This window comes from Pan paniscus, chromosome 6, assembly GCF_029289425.2.
Source record: "Pan paniscus chromosome 6, NHGRI_mPanPan1-v2.0_pri, whole genome shotgun sequence".
NCBI lineage: Eukaryota > Metazoa > Chordata > Mammalia > Primates > Hominidae > Pan > Pan paniscus.
In genome coordinates this window covers 118,777,028-118,801,208 of record NC_073255.2, presented here as the reverse complement: position 1 = coordinate 118,801,208, position 24,181 = coordinate 118,777,028, and the positions used below count along the sequence as shown (strand labels likewise).

Here is a 24,181-nt window from a genome sequence, read left to right as displayed (position 1 = left end):
CCTCCTGTCCCCTCCCCCATGCACAGCCCTTACATCTGCTCTTCAGGGATCTCAACTAGGGCACATGGTCTGGCCAGTGAGGAGCCTTCAACTAGTGCGGCCAGAACGCTGAAGGCCGGATACAAGGAGCCTCGGTGTCCAGGCAGGGGATTTGGGGTTGCCTGAGATTGGGGCGGGGAAAGCCGGAGACAGTGGGCACAGATGGCAAGGGGTTCACCTCCCCAACACCCCCAACCCAGCCCAGTCTCCGAGGCCCGAGTGGCGGCTTTTTGCGCCACCTGGCGGCCGTCTCCAGCGAGCAGAGCGCGGGTGACCGTGCCTGCGGGACCCGGTTCCCGTGGGGCGAGCGGGCGTGGGGCCCGCCCAGCTTGGAAAGCCGGGAACCGCGCGGCCCAGGGACTGGCAAGACTCCGGATTCAACCCCTGCGAGGCCCCGCGACCCGGTGCCCGCGGTCCCTGGCGGCGGCGCCCGCGTGCCCGAGGCGCTGCGGGGCGCTGCGGGGCGCGCGGCGGTCAGAGCGAGCGTGTGCGCACGCGCCCACCCCACGCCGCGCCCCGCACCGCCGCGCGCGCGCACGCACGCCCCGACGCTGGCCTGCGCCGGCCGCTCTCCCACGCGGGGTCTCGGGGGCTCCCGAGCCGGCCGCCTCCAGGAAGCAGGCGCCGCGCGGTATTGCCGCATGCACTTCGGTCGTGGGGACCCCGCTGCAGCAGCCCTGTCCACACGGGTGAACTCCTGGAGGGCGGGGCGGGGGGCAATCTGCGCGGGTCAGGCCCCTCGGAGCAGGCTGGGGGCGCCTGAGCCAGGCCGCTCCCACCTGCCAGCCGCGCGGCCAATGAATGCTAGGCCTGGTGATGTCATGCCCCGACCGGACCCTGGTGACGAAAGTCCGAAGTCACCCGTCAGGGAACCAGCACAGACCCACCCGCGGGGGTTCCAGAAGTTTCCACTGCCGCCGCGGAGTGCGGCCTCGCCCAGCAGCCTTGCGCGTGCTACCACGCTGTCCTGCCTTCTCAGGTGTCCTGAGTCACCCCTTCCTCCCCCAGGGGTCTCCTGTCTCCATAACCTCCCACCTCATTTCCACTAGCGATCCCATTTTACATCTCCATTCCCACAGGTGTCCTTTCATCCCCAGGAGTGTCCCACGTCACCTTTTCTGCACCCGTGCCACCTGCACCCCTAAGGGGACGGTCCTCTGCCACACTCCCACATGCCTCTCCTCCCATGCCACCCGTCTGTGTCGTGGCCGGGGATGCATGACCCCTTGGCCTTGCGCTAACTTCACCAGCCTCGAGCGAGACCGACAGGGTGTCCAAGTGTGTCCGTCCGTCTGTGAAAGTCGTCCCTGCGATTGTCTGTGCCTGTCACTGCATGAGGTCGTCCGTCTGCGCGTCTGTCTCCACGGGCTTCTGTCCGTCTGTCACGTGGGTGTCTACTCCGCCGCTGCAGGTCTTTGGGTCGCGTCTGTCACTGCGCGTCTGTCGTCGGTCGGCGTCTGGCACTGGAGTGCGTCTGGGCCCCGGGGTCTCCGGGTCTCGGCTCCAAGGGAGGGAGAGAGAGGGGAGGTGGCCACCCGGGGGAGCGGGGAGGGGCGGGGGCGGAGACAGTGGGCGGGGGCGGGCGGGGGCGCTGTGAGGCCCGGAGGGGGTGTGTGCGGGGGGCCGGAGGCGGCGGCTGTCAGAGTCGGCTCAGCCTGCGCCGGGGAACATCGGCCGCCTCCAGCTCCCGGCGCGGCCCGGCCCGGCCCGGCTCGGCCGCCTCAGGTGAGTCTCCCTCCCCGCCCGGGACTCTCCTTAAGGCCCGCGTCCGGGGCACCGTGCGCTCCCCGAGGGGTCCAGGCCCCCCTAACGGGACGGCTCCCGCTTCCCCGGGCCTGCCCCGCGCCGCCCTCCGCTGCCCCGCACTCGTCCGGAACTCTTCCCCGGCCGCCTCACACTCACCGACGCCCACGCAGGAGCCCGAGCCCGCGGGGACGGCCGCCGCCTCTGCGCTCCGATTCCCGCGGGGACCCCCGAGCACCCCTTCCCCGACCGCTCCCTAGTCCGGGGCCACTGGAAGACACCCCCTAATTGGGGCGGTACCCGAGCTGCGCAGGTTCCCGACGCCGGGCTGGGCACCCCCATCCCCAGGGCCACAAGCCCAGCGCCCCTGCGCAGCGCCCCGCAGAGGCCCCCTCCGAGGCCCAGGACGCCCCCTCCCGCGGAGACTCCATCTCTATTTTTTGGGAAGGGGAGGCTCGGCGGAAGCCCCGAGTTATAATTAGCGCCACTCGGGTTTCCTAGTTAATCTCCAGCAGCACCACCACCCCCAGCTCAGGGCGGCGGGGGCTGGGCTAGGGGTGACCGGCGGGAGAGGGGGGAGTTCCCACCCGGGGAATTTTGATCCTTTGGCTGGAGATGCCGGAATCGTAGCAGCTGCTGCCCCCAAAATAGCGCCCCCGCCCCTGCAGCCGGGGATCTCCGGAGTCCCGGGAACGCAGGCGTCCCGGCTCGCCCTTCAGGCGGCTCTGCAAGGCCCTCGAGCCCCCAGGCCCCCTCCCCAAGTTCCCGGCTCCCGGCTCGGGGCGGGGAGCGCCGACCTTTTCTCGGTCTCTACTGCCCTCCGCCGGCGGCGGCGTGCACGGCAGCTTCAGACGGATGGGGGGCTCTCGAGTCCTGGGGGACGCGGGCTGGCGAGCCTGTTTGCTGGGGCTGGGCTGGGAGCGTGCGCAGCTGATGGGAACCCGCGGGCATCCGCGCTCGGTGCCAGACATTGGATGAGAAGGGGCAGGGTTGGGTGGGGAGTGGACTAGGCAGGATTTGGGGGACCCCGGGACCTGAGGCCTCCACACCCTGAATGCCCAGCCCACCGCCCCCCAGGGCCCCGGGTCTGGCCGACCCAGGAGAGCGGGGCTGCGCCTTCAGGCCGCCGCAAGCTCCCCCAGCGGCGCTGCCCGTCCGTGAGGCCGCGCCCCTGTCGGGTGGCCTGTTCGTGGACTGAGGCTTCTGGTGCCCTCACTGCACGAGCTGGGCCCGGCCCAGTTCCGGGAAGAGGTGAGGGTGGTGGACCCCTGCGGGGCAGAGAGGGTGCTCCTCTCTGTTCCCTGCATTTGTCTGGATATGGGTGTCTGCCTGATCTCTTTCCCCTCCTGCCCGCTGGCCTGTGTGCTTGTCTCTGCCTGTCTCCTTCCCTCCCTCCCTCTCTCCCCTCATCTTTGCCAACCTGCCCCACCTCCTCTGCAGCTGAGCGATAACCCTTGGGCCGACAGTGCCCTAATCTCCTCCCTCCTGGCTTCTCGACCGACCCTTCACCCTTTCCCTTTCTTTCTCCCAGCAGACGCCGCCTGCCCTGCAGCCATGAGGCCCCCGCAGTGTCTGCTGCACACGCCTTCCCTGGCTTCCCCACTCCTTCTCCTCCTCCTCTGGCTCCTGGGTGGAGGAGTGGGGGCTGAGGGCCGGGAGGATGCAGAGCTGCTGGTGACGGTGCGTGGGGGCCGGCTGCGGGGCATTCGCCTGAAGACCCCCGGGGGCCCTGTCTCTGCTTTCCTGGGCATCCCCTTTGCGGAGCCACCCATGGGACCCCGTCGCTTTCTGCCACCGGAGCCCAAGCAGCCTTGGTCAGGGGTGGTAGACGCTACAACCTTCCAGAGTGTCTGCTACCAATATGTGGACACCCTATACCCAGGTTTTGAGGGCACCGAGATGTGGAACCCCAACCGTGAGCTGAGCGAGGACTGCCTGTACCTCAACGTGTGGACACCATACCCCCGGCCTACATCCCCCACCCCTGTCCTCGTCTGGATCTATGGGGGTGGCTTCTACAGTGGGGCCTCCTCCTTGGACGTGTACGATGGCCGCTTCTTGGTACAGGCCGAGAGGACTGTGCTGGTGTCCATGAACTACCGGGTGGGAGCCTTTGGCTTCCTGGCCCTGCCGGGGAGCCGAGAGGCCCCGGGCAATGTGGGTCTCCTGGATCAGAGGCTGGCCCTGCAGTGGGTGCAGGAGAACGTGGCAGCCTTCGGGGGTGACCCGACATCAGTGACGCTGTTTGGGGAGAGCGCAGGAGCCGCCTCGGTGGGCATGCACCTGCTGTCCCCGCCCAGCCGGGGCCTGTTCCACAGGGCCGTGCTGCAGAGCGGTGCCCCCAATGGACCCTGGGCCACGGTGGGCATGGGAGAGGCCCGTCGCAGGGCCACGCAGCTGGCCCACCTTGTGGGCTGTCCTCCAGGCGGCACTGGTGGGAATGACACAGAGCTGGTAGCCTGCCTTCGGACACGACCAGCGCAGGTCCTGGTGAACCACGAATGGCACGTGCTGCCTCAAGAAAGCGTCTTCCGGTTCTCCTTCGTGCCTGTGGTAGATGGAGACTTCCTCAGTGACACCCCAGAGGCCCTCATCAACGCGGGAGACTTCCACGGCCTGCAGGTAACTAGTGGCTAGCTGGCGTGAAGCTGGCTCCTCTGGGTCCCAACGGTCCCTCCCCTCCCTGCAGGGACCCAGGCATGAGGGCTTCTCCAGGCCCATTCCCAGAAGTCCCAGAAGTCCTCCCTGAGGGCTCAGATCCCAGGGTGGTCAGCAGGGCAGACAGGAAAGCCACCGTGGGTCTATTTTCTCTTTCTCTGCATCCCTCCCCTGATCTCGTCCTCTCTCTGTCCATGGTTCCGGGTCTGTAACTGTTCATCTCTCTGGCTCTTTGTCTGTCCATCTGTTTCTGTCTACTTGTCTGTCTGTGCCTGTCGCTCCATCCCACCCCCCTCTCCCTCACCCCCAGGTGCTGGTGGGTGTGGTGAAGGATGAGGGCTCGTATTTTCTGGTTTACGGGGCCCCAGGCTTCAGCAAAGACAACGAGTCTCTCATCAGCCGGGCCGAGTTCCTGGCCGGGGTGCGGGTCGGGGTCCCCCAGGTAAGTGACCTGGCAGCCGAGGCTGTGGTCCTGCATTACACAGACTGGCTGCATCCCGAGGACCCGGCACGCCTGAGGGAGGCCCTGAGCGATGTGGTGGGCGACCACAATGTCGTGTGCCCCGTGGCCCAGCTGGCTGGGCGACTGGCTGCCCAGGGTGCCCGGGTCTACGCCTACGTCTTTGAACACCGTGCTTCCACGCTCTCCTGGCCCCTGTGGATGGGGGTGCCCCACGGCTACGAGATCGAGTTCATCTTTGGGATCCCCCTGGACCCCTCTCGAAACTACACGGCAGAGGAGAAAATCTTCGCCCAGCGACTGATGCGATACTGGGCCAACTTTGCCCGCACAGGGTCAGCAGTGCAGAGGGAGAGAAGGCTGGGGAGGACAGGAGTCGGGGGCGGGAGGACACACAAAGGCAGACACACGGAGACAGAAAGGACGGGTGGGACAGGGGCAGGATAGAACAGCCAGAGAGGGATATGCTCACAAAGTAGATAAAAGGGGAGAGAAAAAGAAAGGAGACAGAGAAGGCAGAGGGGGACTTGCAGAGACAGAGGCAAAGGAAAGTGAGGAGGAGACGAGGTAGACATGGAGGGGGCGGGGCACAGTGGCTCACCCCTGTAATTCCAGCCCTTTGGGAGGCCAAGGTGGGAGGATCCCCTGAGGCCAGGAGTTTGAGGCCAGGAGTTTGAGACCAGACTGGACAACATAACAAGACCCCGACTCTTAAAAAGAAAAAAAAATACAAAACTTAGCCAGGCACGGCGGCTCGTGCCTCTAGTCCCAGCTACTTGGGAAGGTGAGGCAGGAGGATTGCTTGAGCCTGGGAGGTTGAGGCTGCAGTGAGCTATGATGGCACCACTGCACTCCAGCCTGAGTGGCCCTATCTCTGGGGAAAAAAAAAAAAAGGGAGACCAAGACAAAGGAGTTGGAGCTGGATTAAGTCAAACCAGTGATGATTCACTAGCAGTGACACATTCTCTCTCTCACACACACACCAGTTTACCTGGATCGAGAAGAGGACAATGAAATCTAGCATTGGATGGGTGTTGTTAAAAAATGTGATGTTTGTAGACATAGGACCCGTCCTGGTTATTTAGGAAAGTCTCAAGACATCCTAGCCATTTTTTTAGTGAGAGAAACAAAGATGGAACAGAAAAGCTGAGGGAAACGGAAGGAGACAGGGAGCGCTTGAGGAAGGGAAGACCCCAATGACAGCGCACATTGGAGAAAGTGGTGGGAGGGAGGGGACGGGTTCTCTGGGGCTCTCCGCTGAGCTGAAGAGTCCGGGGTCCCGTGGAGTTGGGGGCCACCTCCTCCCACTGCCCGTCTGGACTGAGCCTTCCCTTCCTTCCGCAGGGATCCCAATGAGCCCCGAGACCCCAAGGCCCCACAATGGCCCCCGTACACGGCGGGGGCTCAGCAGTACGTGAGTCTGGACCTGCGGCCGCTGGAGGTGCGGCGGGGGCTGCGCGCCCAGGCCTGCGCCTTCTGGAACCGCTTCCTCCCCAAATTGCTCAGCGCCACCGGTATGCAGGGGCCAGCGGGCAGCGGCTGGGAGGAGGGGAGTGGGAGCCCGCCAGGTGTAACCCCTCTCTTCTCCCCCTAGCCTCGGAGGCTCCCAGCACCTGCCCAGGCTTCACCCATGGGGAGGCTGCTCCGAGGCCCGGCCTCCCCCTGCCCCTCCTCCTCCTCCACCAGCTTCTCCTCCTCTTCCTCTCCCACCTCCGGCGGCTGTGAACACGGCCTCTTCCCCTACGGCCACAGGGGCCCCTCCTCTAATGAGTGGTCGGACCGTGGGGAAGGGCCCCACTCAGGGATCTCAGACCCAGTGCCCCCTCCCTCCTCAAACCGAGAGACTCACACTGGACAGGGCAGGAGGAGGGGGCCGTGCCTCTCACCCTTCTCAGGGACCCCCACGCCTTTGTTGTTTGAATGGAAATGGAAAAGCCAGTATTCTTTTATAAAATTATCTTTTGGAACCTGAGCCTGACATTGGGGGGAAGTGGGAGGCCCCGGACGGGGTAGCACCCCCCATTGGGGCTATAACGGTCAACCATTTCTGTCTCTTCTTTTTCCCCCAACCTCCCCCTCCTGTCCCCTCTGTTCCCGTCTTCCGGTCATTCTTTTCTCCTCCTCTCTCCTTCCTGCTGTCCTTCTCCGGCCCCGCCTCTGCCCTCATCCTCCCTCTCGTCTTTCGCACATTCTCCTGATCCTCTTGCCACCGTCCCACGTGGTCGCCTGCATTTCTCCGTGCGTCCTCCCTGCACTCATGCCCCCCCTTCAACCCGCCCAAATGTCCGATCCCCGACCTTCCTCGTGCCGTCCTCCCCTCCCGCCTCGCTGGGCGCCCTGGCCGCAGACACGCTCGACGAGGCGGAGCGCCAGTGGAAGGCCGAGTTCCACCGCTGGAGCTCCTACATGGTGCACTGGAAGAACCAGTTCGACCACTACAGCAAGCAGGATCGCTGCTCAGACCTGTGACCCCGGCGGGACCCCCATGTCCTCCGCTCCGCCCGGCCCCCTAGCTGTATATACTATTTATTTCAGGGCTGGGCTATAACACAGACGAGCCCCAGACTCTGCCCATCCCCACCCCACCCCCGACGTCCCCCGGGGCTCCCGGTCCTCTGCATGTCTCAGGCTGAGCTCCCTCCCCCGCGGTGCCTTCGCCCCTCTGGGCTGCCAATAAACTGTTACAGCCACGGGAGTGTGCGCGACTAGGGAGCCAGGGGTAGAGGCAGAACGCCGGAATCACGGGGGCCGAGTCTATGCAGGAGCGGGGCTGGAGGGCGAGAAACAGGCGAGCTCCGAGGCGGGCGCAAGGCAAAGGCCAACCCCTGGCCCTGCCCTGCCGGGCGGAGCTCACGCCTGCGCAATGAGGCCCGCAGGCAGGCTAGCTGGTACGGCGGAGGGGAGGAGAGGAGAGGGGAGGGGAGGGGAGGGGCGCGGCGGGGCGGGGAGGGGCGCGGCGGGGCGGGGCGGGGCGGGGAGGGGCGCGGCGGGGCGGGGCGGGGCGCGGCGGAGCATTGTGGGAGCTCCTCGATCGGTGCCGCTCGGTGGCTGCCTCTTGCGGCCTGCGGTGATCAACGAGGCCCGGGGAGCGCGTCCCCAGTCTGCGCGCCGGTCCTGCGGCAGCTGGCCCAAGACCCGGAGCCGAAAGGAAGTGTTGGAGCCTGAGGTCGCTCCGCGCCGCTAGGAGGACGCTGTGCCTGGCCTGGGACCTCCGCTCCCACCCACCGCCCTGGAGCCGCTGAGGGACGTCCACGTGGGCCTGTCCCCGCCGAGCCGCGGCCCTGTCCGCCTGGCGCTGCTCTCGGGCCACTACCTCTACTACCACTACGGCTGCGACGGCCTGGACGACCGCGGCTGGGGCTGCGGCTACCGCACTCTGCAGACGCTGTGCTCGTGGCCAGAGGGCCAGCCCGCGGGCGTACCTGGACTGGCCGCCGTGCAGGCGGCCCTGGAGGACATGGGCGACAAGCCCCCCGGCTTCCGGGGCTCCCGGGACTGGATCGGCTGCGTGGAGGCCAGCCTCTGCCTCGCTCACTTCGGAGGGCCCCAGGGACGCCTCTGCCACGTACCCCGGGGAGTGGGGCTGCACGGGGAGCTGGAGAGGCTTTACTCGCACTTCGCAGGGGGTGGGGGCCCAGTCATGGTTGGGGGGGACGCAGATGCCAGGTCCAAGGCCTTGCTGGGAGTCTGCGTCGGGTCAGGCACGGAAGCCTATGTCCTGGTATTGGACCCTCACTACTGGGGCACTCCAAAAAGCCCCAGTGAACTACAGGCTGCTGGGTGGGTGGGCTGGCAAGAGGTGAGTGCAGCCTTTGACCCCAAGTCCTTCTACAACCTGTGCTTGACCAGCCTTAGCTCCCAACAGCAGCAGCGCACCTTGGACTGAGGACGAAGTTACAGAACTGAGATTCTCGGGTCCCAGACACGCACCTATGTACCTCCCACTGGTGTCCCTGCAAAGCCTGGCGCTTTTGACATCAATAATAAACGTGGCAGGGCTGAGCAACACCTCAGGAGTTACTCTGGAAGGATGGAGGAGTTATGTAACACACAAGAGTCAGGAGCCCTGTGGAAGTGCTTTTATTAGCAGTAAGGCTGATCGTACAAAAAATTCTCAGAGCTTGATAGGACAAGTATGGATGATACAGGACTGAGGAACGGGGGACGGCTCAAAAGAAATCAACATCGTCTGGGGCATCCAGGTCCCGATATTCCACAATGGCCCTTGGGTCTCCACGAACCATCCTGTGAGGTGAGAGGTAAAGGATGAGAGCTGAGGGCTCCCAAAAGGGAGTTTGCAGGCGGCAACAAAGCTTGGGCGTCTGCCCTCCTCACCTGTTGCGAGGTTTCCCAGGATAACCTCCCTGGCCTCGGAAGGCATCATAGTTCCCTCGACCAGCACCATACGGGGCATGGGGGTATGGAGGGCCTCCTGTGGGGACTGCAGGGCGGACAGCACCAGCTATGACAGAGATCAGTGTTGAGTTGCAAAACTCTGTCCTCAATTCCATCCTCTGTTTTCTTCTCCCAAAGCCACACACTCACCAAGCCCCTTCATCTCCCTCCTGTACTTACCTCCATAGCCCAAGATCGGGGGCCGGGGCTGACCATAGGGCATCAGGCCCTGGGGAGTCTGGTGTGGGTAGGGGAGTCCTGGGGTCAAACCTGGGGGGAGTACAACACGGACAGGGACATGAATTACTGCGGGGGCGGGGAGGGGGATACGGGTACAATTGACTTCTAGGGCTATGGCCTGAGGATGGGGCAGAAACTTCTCGGGGTGACATATTAAAGAGAAACGGGAGTCCCTGGGTAGTCAAGGAAGAGGGCACATGCGACCTTCATGGATCGTATCTTACTCTGGGCAGGGCCAGGTGGCTGGGCTGGCTTGATCTCAGGCAGAGCTGGGCGCTTAGCATCAGTGAGGAAGTTGTTAAAAAACGCGACTTCCTTTTTCACTTCCTCAATTTTCTCTGCATGCTTGTTGAAGATATGTTTGCGCACAAACTCAGGACCCTGGGTGGAGAGAGGAGAGGGGTCAGGACAGCCACATAAGGGTTGCCTCGCTCCCAGGCCCGAGCTGGAAGGATTCCCAGCTCCTGCCTGCCAGTGCAGTGAGCAGTTCCCCCACCCCTGCCCAGGGGGCTTCCTGTCTCAACCCCACCTCCCACCACCGTAGCACAGCCATTCTCCAACATCCCACACCTTGAATTTCTTGCCACTGAGAGGACACAGCCACTTATCCTTGCCCAGTTCCTGCGTGTTGGAGGTGACGAACTTCTCCACTTCCTGCTCTGGGTCTTTGCGCCCCATCTTCTGGGCCTCTTCCTCTGAGAGTGACTCCCGCACACTCAGCAACGGCGTGAGCTTCTCCTCAAAAGTCTTCTGCCACTCCAGCACTGTGGTTTGGGAACAGAGGAAGGAAGGCTGGCAAGGGAGCCGGAAGGAAGGATGGTGGCAAGGGGCTGGAGGACCAAGGCCAGGGGCAGCCGGGAACAAAGGGGAACCTGGAGCTCACCTTCCCCGTGACTGATGCGGTTGGGTGGCATGGGCCCCCGAACGTGGATGATCCCACAGCGATTGGGCATCTCGTCCTCGTTGGGGTACTCACAGGTGTTGTAATAATCCAAGGAATGCACGATGCGCAGGTAAAGGAGGAGCTTGTCCAAGACCTAAGGGAAGTGAATGCGAGCGTTCAGCTCCTGCCCTCACCGCCCGAGCCCCCACGTGCCCCGCGCTGCCACTGGCACCTTAATCAACTTCTCATCCCGCTCCACGTTGATCTCTGCCGGGTTCCCTTCCTTAGGAGGCTCCTCAGGAGGAGCGCCCCCGCTGCTCCCCAGCAGCTCCTCCTCCTCGGCGCTCACTTCCTCAATCAGGTAGTCGGTGATATTCTTCAAGATCGGGTTTTGCGAGGGCAGGCTCTGATGGGAGGAAGAGAAGCAAGTAAGGCAGAGAAAGACCTTCAGAGGAGGTAACCTGAGACCTTCCGCAAGTGAAAGAGCAGCGAGGGGAGAGGAGTTCACCGGACATAAATGGCACCTTTTGCCCCCTTGAGATTTGTCTTTATTTTAGCTTTTGTTCCACCCCAGCCACAAATGATCACTAGCATCCCCCCCGTTCTGCTGGAAGCTGGAGGTTCTGCTACCCACACACGAAGGGGCAAATGAGTGAGCAGGCGAGTGGGTGCAAGGGGTCAAGGCTACAAATAGGTAAGGTCAGAGGTGCCCACAGCAGAGGCACTACCAGTTGCTTCTGACAAAGTCCTTTGGGGAGTCACTGACCGTTGGCAGGGGAGGCGTCCCTGGTTCTGAGGCCCAAAGCTGGGTCCTGTCGTCCAGCGTGTGGATCAGCTTGGCCGCCAGCTTGATGTCGTTGCGCACAATCTGCTTGTGCTGGGTGATGCCGTTGATGTTGCGAACGCGCCGGGTCAGGTCCCTGTTCACACCAGGGCTCAGCTCACACTCCCGGAGCTGGAGGGCAGACATCATCAGCAGCTTACCCCACTTACCCCGCTTGCCAGAGAAACAGCAGCTCTAAGACCCTTCCCTCTTGAGCACCAGCGATTGATCAGACTGCGAGCTCCCTGGGGACGGGGACCACATAGGTCCCGTCCATGCTAACGCCCTAGAGCCTTGCCCAGAGACAACGTAGCCAGACAAAACGGTCAAAGAGTGTGCAGAACAACCAGACTATCAGATGAACAAAGTCACACAGAGGTCCCGTGTGGCACAGAGTCTCCCTTCCTCTTCCCCACAGTCCCACCCCCAGCACTCACACGGATGTTCTGCAGGTTCCAACAGATCTCTTTAATGTTAACACTGCGGTCGAAGGTCACCCAGCCACGACGGAAAAACCTACCCAAGAAAGAAAATGTTAGCATAGTCAAGCGAGGGAGTTGGTGTTGGCCATTAACGTTCCCCTGCACTTTTCCCTCCAACGCACCGAGTTACTCACCTCCTCTCTGGCTGGGGCTCTGAGAGCGCCACCCGCATAAAGCCTGGGTACCTTTTACAAAGCTGCAAGAAGCAGAAAAGCAGCCCCACATAGTGACTCAAGGATTCATTCGCTTCTTCCTCCAATCCCCCATTGCCCTCAGAACCCTAGGGACTAACTGCCTTATCACTCTTCCCATCCTTGGGCAGGGAAAAACCACTAAAGGGCTTCAGAACACCAGCACCTGAAAGCCAATGGCGCTATCAGGACTAGTCCTCGGAGGCCATGGGCCCTGGGGAAGGGGCCTCCGTAGCAGGTGAAACGGGGGCATCTGTCACAGGCAGGGCCCCACTGCCTTCCCTCTACCCTCCACTTCTCCATCAGCCCTGCCCTGACTCCACGGGTCCCCACTCACGGAGATGATCTCGGCCCGGGAGATGTTGGGCGCGATGTTGCGCATGAAGAGGGAGCAGGTCTTATGCAGCGGCCGCGGCTTGCACTCCAGCCCCGCGGCGTCCTTGGGCTTCTCCCATTCTTCTTCCTTGGGCTTCTCCTTCTCCTTGAGCGCTTCTTCTAGGCAGGAAGGGGGGTAGGAAGGAGTTGGTGCGTTTTTATTACTGATTGTGGTGGGGAGGATACAGAAGCTTTCCCCTAAAAGCCACCCACCCTCCCGTCAATGTTGCCAACCTCTCACCTCCCCACCCGCATTAGGAGAACGCACTTTAAAGCAGAAAAGAAACCCTACCAGCCTCCTCCTTCTCCTCCTCAGCCTGGCCGCTCTCTGACTCCGACTCGGACTCTGACACGCTGCCCTCGTCAAAGCTGTCGTCACCGCTGTGCTTCCGGTTCCGCTTCTTGCTACTCTGTGTGAGCCACAGCAGAGGGGACAAGTCAGCGTGCCAGGACCCCAGCCCCAACACTCTGACCCCAGGCCACAGACACCTCACCTTTTTGGCTTCCTTCTCGGAGTCTTCTTTCTTCTCTTCCTTGTCCCCATCACCCTCCGACTTCGTTTTGTCATCATTAGAACTGTCATTCTCAGCCTATGGTAAGAGACAACCACTGGGGATGTCAAACTTCCCCTCCCACCTTTATCAGAGGGCCCCCACCCCCACAGCTGAGGCCACAGGTTCATTTTCCCCAGCCCCCTACTTCTAGCTCCTATGGACCCCTGCCCGCCCCCCTCCCCCAGGCTGCCGGGGACAACACTAGGAGACCCAGGGCTCGGACCTGCTTGCCGTCTTCCTTCTTCTCATCCTTGTCGTTGGTTTTGCGCTCCCCGTCCCCCAGGCCTGCTCCAGCCCGTCCTTCTTCTTTCTTGCTGGGCTCCCCAGGCTTTCCTGCCTGTTCCTCCTCCTCCTCCTGCTCCAGGATGCGGAGATCATTCTCCGTGCCTCCTTCCATCTTAATCACAGCTACCAACAAAGGGAACAGAGATCATGACCCCAGGGCCCTGGCTCCTGTCAACCGGCTTCTACCTGATCCCCAGACACCCCCACCCCCATGGGGCCCAGATGCCTGCCACCCCTCCAAATCCGCACACCTGCATCCAGCATCTTGACAATGGCATCAGCTTTGTCTATGTCCAGGAGAAGGTTATCAAACCAGCCAGTCTCCATGAGGGACAGGAAGACCCTCAGTCGGTTTTGCAGGGCCCCCCGGGCCTCCTGCCGACGCTTCCCCACCTCATCTGGGTGGTACTTAGACCGAAACCTGGGAACGAAGCGGGGGAGGGAAAGACAAAACAGTTATTGGAAGCCAAGGCCAGGATGTGGGAAGGGGCCCAGGAAAGACAGGGCATATCCCCCTTCCTCTCACAACCACAAAAGGTCATCAAAATAGAGAGATTAGGGGATAGGGGTGCGCTAGAACCACCCAACACCCCAAAAGGAACCAGAAGTTGTGTTCTGTGAAGATTTGGGGGAGAACCAGGAACTAAGAGCTCTGGATTTGGGAAGACCAATGACTACAGGGGGACGCCAGGGTTGGAGAGGCAGATTTACCACTTTAAATCTCTGGGAAACACTAACGTAGTAAAAAGGTGTCATTTCCCAAAGCTTCAGAGAGGAAGGCTCAGGAAATAGCAGGCCCTGAAGAACCTCCCCTCTCCTCACCAACCCCAAACTGCAGTCATTCAAAAACTGCTCCCGCCAACTCCCTCCACCCCGAGGTGGAAGACAGAGGGCCAGATAGCAAAAGCCCAGAGGCAGGGCACCTTTCTCCACCCGTGGGAAGATAAGCAAGACGGTGAAGGGACAGGAAAGACCGAAGGGAGACACTGGAGTGCCCTTTAGAGCCTCAGGTCCTGCCCACAGGGGGAGAGAGAGGAGAGGGCTGGAAGGTTAGGGAGAAGAAAAATAAAACATTTCAAATAGGACCTCAGAGGGAAAACAGAAGAAATGAGGAGTATGAGGAAAAGGGGAAAGGGAGGAAAGGGGAGAGTGTGAGAAAGTCCCAGAAACTGAAAACAAAGGGAAAAACTAAAGATCAGAGAGAGAAACTAAAAAAACCAACAGGGAGGAAGGTGGTGTTAGGCAGGGAGCAAGAACAGAAACAGAGAAGAATGAAGGTGCATGAGAGATTAGGACAAAGACACAGAGCAATTCGAGAGAGGGGACAGCGAAAACAGAACAGAACCACGAGTGGGGCAGAAGAGGAAAGGAAAGCCGCAGGCATCACCTCCAGGATCTTTACCTTGGCCGCTTGGTCAAACAGAGCTCAAGATTTAACTAGCGGCGCCCAGGGCCCATGCTGGCTGGTGGGCCACCGGCTGGCTCCTGGCTGGGCGCCCGGCCGAGATGCCCACGCGGGACTCCGCAGTGGGGCCTGACTGGCTAGCTGCCTGAGCAATCACATTCAGCTAAACCGCTGCATTGTGCACAGCAGTGCCCTGCCTGTCTGCCTGGCCGGGGCCGCGCAGCTCAGCCCAGGGGCTCATGTATGGGCTGGGTATGGTGGGGGTGGAGGTGGGTTTGCTCCGAGCTCCGTCGATGAGCGGGTGTAGTTCCCAGTTCTGGCTCTTTTCAAGGAGGAGGAGCAGAAAGAGGATGAGGAGGAGGAGGAGCAGGAAGGGGGGAAAAGATGGTTGATTAAAATTAAAACATCCACAAAAGGAAAAAAAATTAAAATTCTTTTTCTGTCAAACGACCCTGAGATCTTTGCTTTTCTTGTCTGGATTCACTCGTCGCTTTAGGAGGACGCCACAGCCACACAGGGTCCTGGTGATCAGGGATGACAATGACCCAACACCAACAAGTGGGAAGCAGTCTGTCTGCTGCCCCAAGGGGCCAAGTGGCTCTGGCCTGCTGCCTGGAGGTGTCCCACTCTCTGAGGACATCAGGACAGGAGACAGGGTGGGGCGGGGGCCGTGGCAGTCGCTGAAGTGAGGGGGAGACCCCATCAGCCAATGCTGTCATACTTCCCAACCCCCGCCCCCAGAAAGTTCTGGACAGGGAAAACTGGGAAGAGGACAGGGCTGTGGCTCCACCAGCGGGGCCAGGGGGACATGCCAGGGCAGAGGTCCAGGGAAGCAGGGGCACTCACCACTCCTCATCTTTGTGCGCCAGGAAGAAATCCTGCATCTGTTGCCTCCGGAAATCCAGCTTGTAGTCATTATAGCGCTTGACGGCCTCCGTCTCATCCACCGAGTCATCCAGGGAGAGGAGAAACTCCTTGAAGGTCTTCATCACGGGCGGCGGCACACCCAGGTCAATCTCTGCAATGCTGCCCAGCCTGGAGGGGACCCCGGTCAGGAAGGCTTGGTTGTTGGGGAACGGTGGGAGGCTACAGGGGCCAAAGTAGCTGGATGCCCCTTTACTTTGTCCACCATGGACATCACCCCAAACCCCAACAGCTACCACCCCTACCCCAGGGACATGCCTCTGTGTGCCTGACCCGCTCCCTGGCTTCAGCCATGGCCTTCAGCAACCCCATCCATCCCCCAGGCCTACCAACCCTCTTCTGAGAAGCCCCGCCCTTACCTGGCCTGGATAGGCAGGACATGGTGCTGCATGATGTGGACGTCAGGGTGGCCCCAGGGCTGAGGGGGGCCATAAGTTGGGCCCCCACCCCCCCCAGCATAGGGCATCTCATAGCCACTGTGGTATGGGTCAGAGCTGTGCTCATCCCTGAAGGTGGGGGACACAAAAGTAAAGCAGAGAAGGGAGTCACCTCCCCAGAGCATGGAGGATGGACAGACGGGGGTACACACAGCATGGTCTCCCAGACAAGGGTTTCAAGGGACAAAGTAACGATGGGTGATGGGAAGTTGAGAAAAGGAAATGACAAAGATTTAGGCACAGGTGAGGGGAGAAAGGGGAGGCCCAGGTGGAACTGAGGCAAAGGGGAGGAGAGGGAAACCGCTCCATCTCACCAGTCTCTCCTCATGCGCTTCTGTGGCGGGCTGAGTTCGTGGCGAGGTGGCGAGAAGCGCTCTCGCCGATTCCGGTCATAGTCCCGATATTCACCCCGACTACGGCGCTCACGGCCACGGTCCCACTCTCTGGCAGTAAGAACAAGTAACAAAGATTAAAGGCCAGGCACGGTGGCTCATGCCTGTAATCCAAGCACTTTTGAGGCCAAGGCAGAGGAACACTTGAGGCCAGGAGTTCAAGACCAACCTGGGCAATAGTGAGAACCCCCCCCCCCGGCCCCCGCCATCCCTACAAAAAATTTTTTATTTTTTAAAAAGGTAACAATAATTAAAGATACAGCTGGATATGCCACAGCCACATTCCTATACAGGCCCTTCTTACACCCTGAGATACCAGACTAAAAAGCCTACAATTATAAAACTTTGCTCCTAACAGAAAAAGATTTTTCTCTAGTCAGGGCAAGCCACTGCACTCCAGCCCTGGCAACAGAGACCCTGTCTCAAAACAAAACAAAACAAAGATTCTTGTCTAACTCCATGAGTTCAGCCAATACCCAAGAACTGATGGTTCTCCAACTCTTCTCCCAGCCTGGCCTTCCGCCTGCGCTCCAGACCCACATGAATCACCCCTGCTACAGGCCCACTTACGGGCAGGTCGGGGCTGCAGCAAGCTTCGACTGCACCAGTGCACTCAGCCCGGGTGACAGAGGGAGACCCTGTCTCTAAAAATAAAACAAAAAACTTTTTAAAAATCATCCCCTACTAGAAGTCCATCACCCCCTCAAATTCAGCCTGTCAGAATCAAGCCTATTCGGCCGGGTGCGGTGGCTCATGCCTGTAATCCCAGCACTCTGGGAGGCCGAGGCAGGCGGATCACGAGGTCAGGAGATCGAGACCATCCTGGCTAACATGGTGAAACCCAGTCTCTACTAAAAATACAAAAAAAAAATTAGCCGGGCGTGGTGGCAGCCACCTGTAGTCCCAGCTACTCGGGAGGCTGAGGCAGGAGAATGGCGTGGACCCGGGAGGCGGAGCTTGCAGTGAGCCGAGATCGCGCCACTGCACTCCAGCCTGGGTGACAGAGCAAGACTCCATCCCCCCAACCAAAAAAAGAAAAAAGAATCAAGCCTATTCATCCCACCACTATGGACCCAAATGTCTTTTCCTCCTCCCGCTCCCCACTCTGCTGTATCAACGAAACAGCATCTCTCGCCAGCTGTCATTCACTACCCTCACCGCTAATTACTGCTCCTGCTAATCCTCTGCCTCAAAGCCTATCAAAGCTTTCCCACTCTCTGCCATCCCCACACACCCTGTCCTAGTCTTTGTCCTTGGCCAGTGTGGCTCCTGCAGCCCTGGCTGCCCGCCTGCTTCTGGTCTCTCGCTTCTGTCTACCCACTGGCAGGCAGACCTTCCTCAAACACAAGTCTCATCACATCACACCCCCTTACTTCAATGTCAGTAAGCAACACTATTGTTTTAACTTGGGCTCCTGGCTGTCACTCCAGCCTCTCGACCAGTCACCAGCCTCTCCACCAGTCACCAACCTCCCAACCAATCACCAGCCTCCCCCATCCTCATCTTCCTCTTTTTTTTTTTTTTTTTTTTTTTTGGAGACAGTCTCACTCTGTCGCTCAGGCTGGAGTGCAGCAGCACAATCACTCTCGGCTCACTACAGCCTCCGCCTCCTGGGCTCAAGCAATTCTCCTGCCTCAGCCCCTTAATACTCTTAAAAATGACTGAGGACACCAAAGAGTTTCTGCTTATGTGGGTTACATCTATCGATACTTACTATATTCAAAATTAAAACGAAATGTTCCAAAACCTTCATTTTTAAATTACACAGTAAGATGAAACGCATTACATGTTTTTATGAAAAATCGTTTTCCAGAAAAATTTTGGTGAGAAAAAGTGGCATTGTTTTTACATTGTCACCAATCTCTCCAAGTTCTGGCTTTGTAGAGGATAGCTTCTACACTGAATCTGTTGAGATATTTTGTTCTGCTTGAAAAATGAGGCAGGCCGGGCATGGTGGCTCACATCTGTAATGAATGCTAGCACTTTGGGAGGCCGAAGCAGGTGGATTGCTTGAGCCCAGGAGTTCAAGACCAGGCTGGGGCAACATGGTGAAACCACCTTTCTACTAAAAATACAAAACTTAGCTGGCTTGCTGGAAGTGGTAGCTCATGCCTGTAATCCTAGCACTTTGGGAGGCCAAGGCAGGCAGATCACTTGAGGTCAGAAGTTTGAGACCAGCCTAGCCAACATGGCAAAACCCTGTCTCTGCTAAATACACAAAAATTAGCCGGGCGTGGTGGCAGGCACCTGTAATCCCAACTACTCGGGAGGCTGAGGTGGGAGAATCGTTTGAACCCGGAAGGTGGAGGTTACAGTGAGCCCAGATCACGCTACTATACTCCAGCCTGGGCAGAGTGAGACTCCATCTGAAAGAATGAATGAAAGAATGAAAGAAAGACAGAAAAGAAAGAAAAAGAAAGAAAGACAGAAAGACAGAAAGAAAGAAAGAAAGGCAGGAAGGAAGAAAGGAAGGAAGAAAGAAAGAAGGAAAGAAAGAAAGAAAGGAAAAGAAAAGAAAAGAAAAGGAAGGAAGAAAGTAAGTTAGCTGGGTGTGATGGCATACACCTGTAGCTCCAGCTAATCAGGAGGCTGAGGTGAGAGGATCACCTAAGCCTGGGGAAGTCAAGGCTGCAGTGATCTGTCGCCATGATCGTGCCACTGCACTCCAACCTGGGCAACAGAGTAAGACCCGTCTCAAAAAAAAAACAGAAAATCAGGCCTCATACTGATAAGGAGTTGGAAAGGCCTTTTCAGATTAACTGTAGATATTCATTTTGGATACTACCCAAAATTCAACAAGAGGTAGGTTCTTTTTTTTCTTTTCTTTATGCTACCTTGTCCAAGAAGGAAGTAGTTTCTCACAGGCTAGTTAGAACCTTCAATCTGAAATAGTATCAGTGAATATTTCTTTCTCTGCTGCATTAAAATCCACTGTTCTATCTTTCCCTTTCAATGGACCTTGATTATGTCTCACCCAATATCAAAATGTATTCATCAGCATCACTGCCTATCTCACCAAGAAAGTCTTTACTTAATAGGAAGCTGTCAAGCTCACATTAGTAGAAGTTTTCCAGAATTTTAATTTCCTTTTTTTTTTTTTTTGACAGGGTATCTCTCTGTTGCCCAGGTTGGAATGCAGTGGTGCCATCAAGGCTCACTCCCACCTCCACCTCCCAGGCTCAAGCCATCCTCCCGCCTCAGCCTCCTGAGTTGCCGGGACTACAGGCATGTGCCACCACCCCCAGCTAATTTTTGTATTTTTTTGTACAGACAGGTTTCACCACGTTGCCCAGGTTGGTCTCAAATTCCTGGGCTCAAGCAATCCACCCACCTTCACCTCCCAAAGTGTTGGGATTACAGGCATGAGCCACTGCGCCGGCCCAAAATTTTAATTTTCACTGGAAAGTTCTACTTCATCACTGGCAACAAATACCAACAGCTTACACTGAAGTAACAGGTTCTCAGTTCATTTTCAAGATGTCTGCCAAATACCCAAGTATGAACAATCACTGTTTGTCATTCATTCAAGTAAAAATAACATCCCATGGAAAAAAGCTGTTAGTTCAGCTCACTCAATCACATGCGTACTCTTGCTCAAGAAAACTAACGCAGGCCTGTAATCCCAGCACTTTGAGAGGTCGAAGCAGGTGGATATGTGAGGTCAGGAGTTCAAGACCAGCTGGCCAACATGGTGAAACCCCATCTCTACTAAAAATACAAAAATTAGCCAGGCAGAGTGGCACGCACCTGTAATCCCAGCAACTCGGGAGGCTGAGGCAGGAGAATCACTTGAACCCAGGAGGTGGAGGTTGCAGTGAGCTGAGATCGCCCCACTGCACTCCAGCCTGGGTGACAGAGCAAGATTCTGTGTCAAAAAAAAATTTTTTTAAAAAGACGTACAGTCAAGAGTCCAATTTAATCAAATTTAAATGTTTTACTCTTTCATCAAGAATCATTGATGGAAGCGGCTTTTTTTTTTTTTTTTTTTTTTTTTTTGAGACAGAGTCTTGCTCTGTCGCCAGGCCGGAGTGCAGGGGTGTGATCTCAGCTCACTACAACCTGTGCCTCCTGGGTTCAAGCAATTCTCCTGTCTCAGCCTCCCAAGTAGCTGGGACTACAGGCGCGCACCACCATGCCTGGCTAACTTTTGTATTTTTAGTAGAGACAGGGTTTCACAATGTTGGCCAGGATGGTCTCAATCTCTCCATCTCGTGATCTGCCCGTCTCGGCCTCCCAAAGTGCTGGGATTTCAGGTGTGAGCCACTGGGCCCGGCTGGCTTTTCTTTTTTTTTTAACTCTTTGCTGTCACTGCCTTGATGTTTGGTAAAGTATCAGCGGTTTTACCCATCATTGCTATGGCACCAACAGTGGAAATGGCAATAATATGTGAACATTACCACAAAAACTAATTTTAGCCTCGGAGACCCCCTATGGTCTGTGGACATCCTGAGAAACAGGACCCTAACCAAACTAGAATATGCTAAAATCACACGTTATGTCCACAACTCCAAGCTGTTCATGTCACTCGTGTCTGGGGAATTCCCACTCATCTTTCCAAGTCTAGCCAAGTGTCACTTTCCAGTGGGTCCCTGACACACAACCTCCAGCACCGCTCCCCTCCTTTAGAGATCTGTTCCCTCAATGCTTACCCTCTTTATAACTTCCACCATATATACTCATTTACAGAATACATCCACTGCCATTCTGATCCCCCATGCCCCAAGCTCACTGTAACACCCTAAGGTCAATAACCACATCTTATAATCAATTAATCCAATCAGCACCACCCTATGAACTCTGAGATTTTAGGCAAAACAGTGACAAGAAACCTAATCATATATTGTCAGGGAAATAATCTGACAACCTCTCCAGTCAGATCAACTCTATATTATTATTTTTCTGAAGCAATCCTCCTAAAATATAATTGACAACCTGGGCAACAGAGCAAGACGCTGTCTCTACAAAAAATAATTTTAGACCAAGCACTGGCTCATGCCTGTAATCCCAGCACTTTGGGAGGTCGAGCTGGGTGGATTACCTAAAGTCGAGAGTTCCAAACCAGCCTAGCCAACATGGTGAAACCCCGTCTCTACTAAAAATACAAAAATTAGACGGGCGTGGTGGCAGGTGCCTGTAATCCCAGCTACTCGGGAGGCTGAGGCAGGAGAATTACTTAAACCCCAGAGGCGAAGGTTGCAGTGAGCCAAGATTGCGCCATTGCACTCCAGCCTGGGCGACAGGGCAAAACTCTGTCTCGAAATAACAATAATAATAATTTTTAAAAGTTAGGCGGGCGTGATGGCCTCCCCCTGGAGTCCCAACTTCTCAAGAGGCTGAGGCGGGAGGATCGGTTGAGCCCGGGAGGTGGAGGCTGCTACGACTGCATCAATGCACTCCAGCCAGGGCAGCAGAACAAGACCCCATCTCAATAACAAAACAAAAAAAAGCAAAAAAGCACGCTTTTCGTGCATGTATAAACAGTGCTTCTTCATACTCAAACTCTTAGCTCTATAGCTCTGATCTGCAGAGAATTTCAAAAACCAAGCCACAGCTAGTTATTTGGCCAACAGCAAATAGGCTGAACCACAGAAAACGGTCCAATGAGCCATTTCATAGGGTTCGCCCTCATAAAAATTACAAGGGGGAGAAAGAAAAGCGACGCGGGTGCAGTGAAACGGCATGAAACGGGGACAAGATGAAGTTAAAAACGGCTCACCTGTCATTCCAATCGTCCCCTCGACGTCTTTCATCTCTCTCGCGGGAACGGTCGTAGTCGCTGCGCTCTCTTCTGAACTTGTCCCTGCGCCTTCGATCGTACTCGTCATCACTGTCACCCATGGCACGGTCTGAGGGGGCCTGGGGACCGGGGAGAGGCGGTCGGAGTGGTGCAAAAGGACGAGCGGAGGAAGGGACCGTCCCTCGCGGGCACCTCGCCCGCTTCCCTCCCGCCAAGGCCAGCCCTCCGCGGCCCCCACCATCCTAGGCCTGAGGACGCGGCTCCAACGCCTCCACTCGCCCCGAGGTTCTCCGCGCCCGCCCCCGTGGACCCCGGTTCCTCTCCCGCCCCAGCGGGGCCCCCCAGGCTCCTCCCCTCCCCCACCTTGGTGCGGCCGCGGCCGTTGGACTCGCGCTCGGACGGGCTAGATTTCAGGGCGACCTGGGTCGCGGGCGCGCGACGAGGGCTTCGAGGAGGGCGAGACGGAGACGGAGCTCTTGAGCAGAGGGCCGAAGAGAGGCGAACAAAAGTGGGACAACCGAGGATGGGCGGTAGCGCACGCAGCCCGCTCTGCGCCTGCGTCACCCACGCCTCCGAGGTACAAAGCTCCACCCTCGCGGCCGGAACTGGAACTAACAAACCGAGCGCGAAGGGCGGGGAGAGCAGGGCGTGATGGGAAAGGGGCGGGGATCTCGCAAGTCTCGCGCGGTTTTTCGAGACGATAACGGCTCGAGCGTTAGGAACTACGGGACCTCGGCTGGGCCAAGCGCGGCCTCGGGAGGCGAAGAAGCCCTCTGGGCGCGAAGGGAGAGCCGAAGTCGAGGATCGCGCGACCCCAGATGTGTCGGGGTCCTAAGACAGTTCTCATCCAGCCATGATCCCCCCACGGGCCTCCTGACCTCACCGGGGGTGATTTCGTCCCCTCCTCGGGCAGGGCGTGGGCTTGGGAAGCGCGGGCGCTTAGGGGATGGAAGGTGGAAGCAACCATTTTAAAGCATCGTATCCCACCATTTTCTGCTCCAAATATCCAGCCAAAATTGGGTGCCACAGTGCGCACTAAATGCAAAGTCCGCCGTTCCTGCTTTTCCTCGACAAAGACGCCCCATCTTTAAGTAAAATTGGCAGATCTCAGTCTTAACCCCGCTCAGTATTTGGATGAAATAGGCTGTAAGTTAACGCCCTAAACAGAGTATGGACCGCCCAGATTCAATGGATTACCAACCCCGGGAGTAACACCAAGGCCCCTCTCAGTGAATTGAGTGTGAGACTTAATAGGAAGACCAGCTGAGATGGCTCACGCCTGCAATCCCAGCGCTTTGGGAGGCCGATGTGGGAGGATCACTTGAGCCCAGGAGTTGGAGACCTGCCTGGGCAACATAGCAAGACCCCTTTACAGAATATTTAGGGCCAGGCACATTGGCTCACACCTGTGATCCCAGCACTTGGGAAGGTCGAGGAGGGAGGACTTAAGCCCAAGAGTTCAGGACTAGCCTGGGCAACATAGCAAGATCCCATCTACACACAAAAAAATAATAACTGGGCTTGGTGGGATGCCCCTGTGGTCCTAGCTACTGGGGAGGCTAAGCCAGGAGGACTGTTTGAGCCCAGGAGTTCAGGGCTGCAGTGAGCCTTGATTGCACCACTGCACTCTAGCCTGGGGAACAGAGTGAGGCCCTGTCTCAAAATAGATACATAGAGGAAATCTTGCCTCCTCCCTGAGGCGTGCTTGCTCCCAGCACTGAGAGGAGGGTAGTGACGGACTACAAGAGTTGTCAAAAAAAACTGGACCTGAGTCAAAAAGACCCAGGTTCCACCATTTAAGAACCATGCAATCTGGGGGAGTCACCTCTCAGCTCTGACATCCTCACATGTAAAAATGCAGACAGTGGCCAAGGGCGGTGGCTCACGCCTGTAATCCCAGCACTTTGGTTGGGTGAAGCGGGCAGATCACTTGAGGTCAGGAGTTCAAGACCACCCTGACCAAGGTGGTGAAACCCCGTCTCTACTAAAAATACAAAATTAGCCAGGCGTGGTGGCGAGCGCCTGTAATCCCAGCTACTCAGGAGGCTGAGGCAAGAGAATCACTTGAACCTGGGAGGCAGAGGTTGCAGTGAGCCGAGATGGCGCCACTGCATTCCAGCCTGGGTGACAGAGCCAGACTCCGTCTCAAAAAAAAAGA

The 24,181-nt window shown here is 57.9% G+C and overlaps 3 protein-coding genes across 13 annotated transcripts; 2 read left to right on the top strand and 1 right to left on the bottom strand.

Moving 5' to 3' along the window:
• Nucleotides 1-574: 574 nt before the first annotated feature.
• Nucleotides 575-7,590, top strand: ACHE (acetylcholinesterase (Yt blood group)). Of its 6 annotated transcripts, XM_034964625.3 has the most exons (6): nt 586-1,018; nt 1,290-1,507; nt 3,317-4,404; nt 4,751-5,235; nt 6,245-6,414; nt 7,248-7,590. In XM_034964625.3, exons 1-6 carry the CDS (start codon nt 681-683, stop codon nt 7,367-7,369), a joined length of 2,421 nt encoding a protein of 806 aa, XP_034820516.1. In that variant the 5' UTR covers nt 586-680; the 3' UTR covers nt 7,370-7,590. The 6 variants fall into 6 exon arrangements, with proteins under 6 accessions (XP_034820518.1, XP_034820517.1, XP_034820516.1 ...); XM_034964627.4 differs by lacking the exon at nt 1,290-1,507 and having other exon boundaries at nt 575-1,018; XM_034964626.4 differs by lacking the exon at nt 1,290-1,507 and having other exon boundaries at nt 575-1,018; nt 3,314-4,404.
• Nucleotides 7,591-7,890: 300 nt separating this feature from the next.
• UFSP1 (UFM1 specific peptidase 1 (inactive)) lies at nt 7,891-8,902 on the top strand. The gene has a single exon (XM_008965394.4). It carries the CDS (start codon nt 8,358-8,360, stop codon nt 8,784-8,786), a length of 429 nt encoding a protein of 142 aa, XP_008963642.1. The 5' UTR covers nt 7,891-8,357; the 3' UTR covers nt 8,787-8,902.
• Nucleotides 8,903-8,964: 62 nt separating this feature from the next.
• Nucleotides 8,965-24,113, bottom strand: SRRT (serrate, RNA effector molecule). Of its 6 annotated transcripts, none has more exons than XM_024929672.4 (20): nt 22,387-24,113; nt 22,003-22,142; nt 16,209-16,337; nt 15,817-15,963; nt 15,380-15,568; nt 13,380-13,549; nt 13,067-13,251; nt 12,784-12,879; nt 12,582-12,699; nt 12,252-12,409; nt 11,858-11,919; nt 11,679-11,757; nt 11,185-11,373; nt 10,651-10,824; nt 10,419-10,572; nt 10,106-10,299; nt 9,760-9,916; nt 9,476-9,577; nt 9,236-9,362; nt 8,965-9,145 (listed from the first exon to the last, which is right to left on the bottom strand). In XM_024929672.4, exons 2-20 carry the CDS (start codon nt 22,122-22,124, stop codon nt 9,070-9,072), a joined length of 2,628 nt encoding a protein of 875 aa, XP_024785440.1. In that variant the 5' UTR covers nt 22,125-22,142; nt 22,387-24,113; the 3' UTR covers nt 8,965-9,069. The 6 variants fall into 6 exon arrangements, with proteins under 6 accessions (XP_024785440.1, XP_003812945.1, XP_054971224.1 ...); XM_003812897.5 differs by having other exon boundaries at nt 9,476-9,565; XM_055115249.2 differs by having other exon boundaries at nt 12,252-12,406.
• Between the last annotated feature and the right edge of the window lie 68 nt (nt 24,114-24,181).

Excerpts from the sequence above, each read along its gene's own strand:
- ACHE (XM_034964625.3), top strand. The coding sequence starts at position 681 with ATGCACTTCGGTCGTGGGGACCCCGCTGCAGCAGCCCTGTCCACACGG. Across the intron at positions 1,019-1,289 it reads ACGCTGTCCTGCCTTCTCAG|CCTCGAGCGAGACCGACAGG; the intron begins GTGTCCTGAGTC and ends TAACTTCACCAG. Across the intron at positions 5,236-6,244 it reads GCCAACTTTGCCCGCACAGG|GGATCCCAATGAGCCCCGAG; the intron begins GTCAGCAGTGCA and ends TTCCTTCCGCAG.
- UFSP1 (XM_008965394.4), top strand. The coding sequence starts at position 8,358 with ATGGGCGACAAGCCCCCCGGCTTCCGGGGCTCCCGGGACTGGATCGGC.
- SRRT (XM_008965397.3), bottom strand. Across the intron at positions 12,410-12,581 it reads GGAGGAGAAGGAGGAGGCTG|AAGAAGCGCTCAAGGAGAAG; the intron begins GTAGGGTTTCTT and ends CTTCCTGCCTAG. Across the intron at positions 9,363-9,475 it reads CCCGATCTTGGGCTATGGAG|CTGGTGCTGTCCGCCCTGCA; the intron begins GTAAGTACAGGA and ends TCTCTGTCATAG.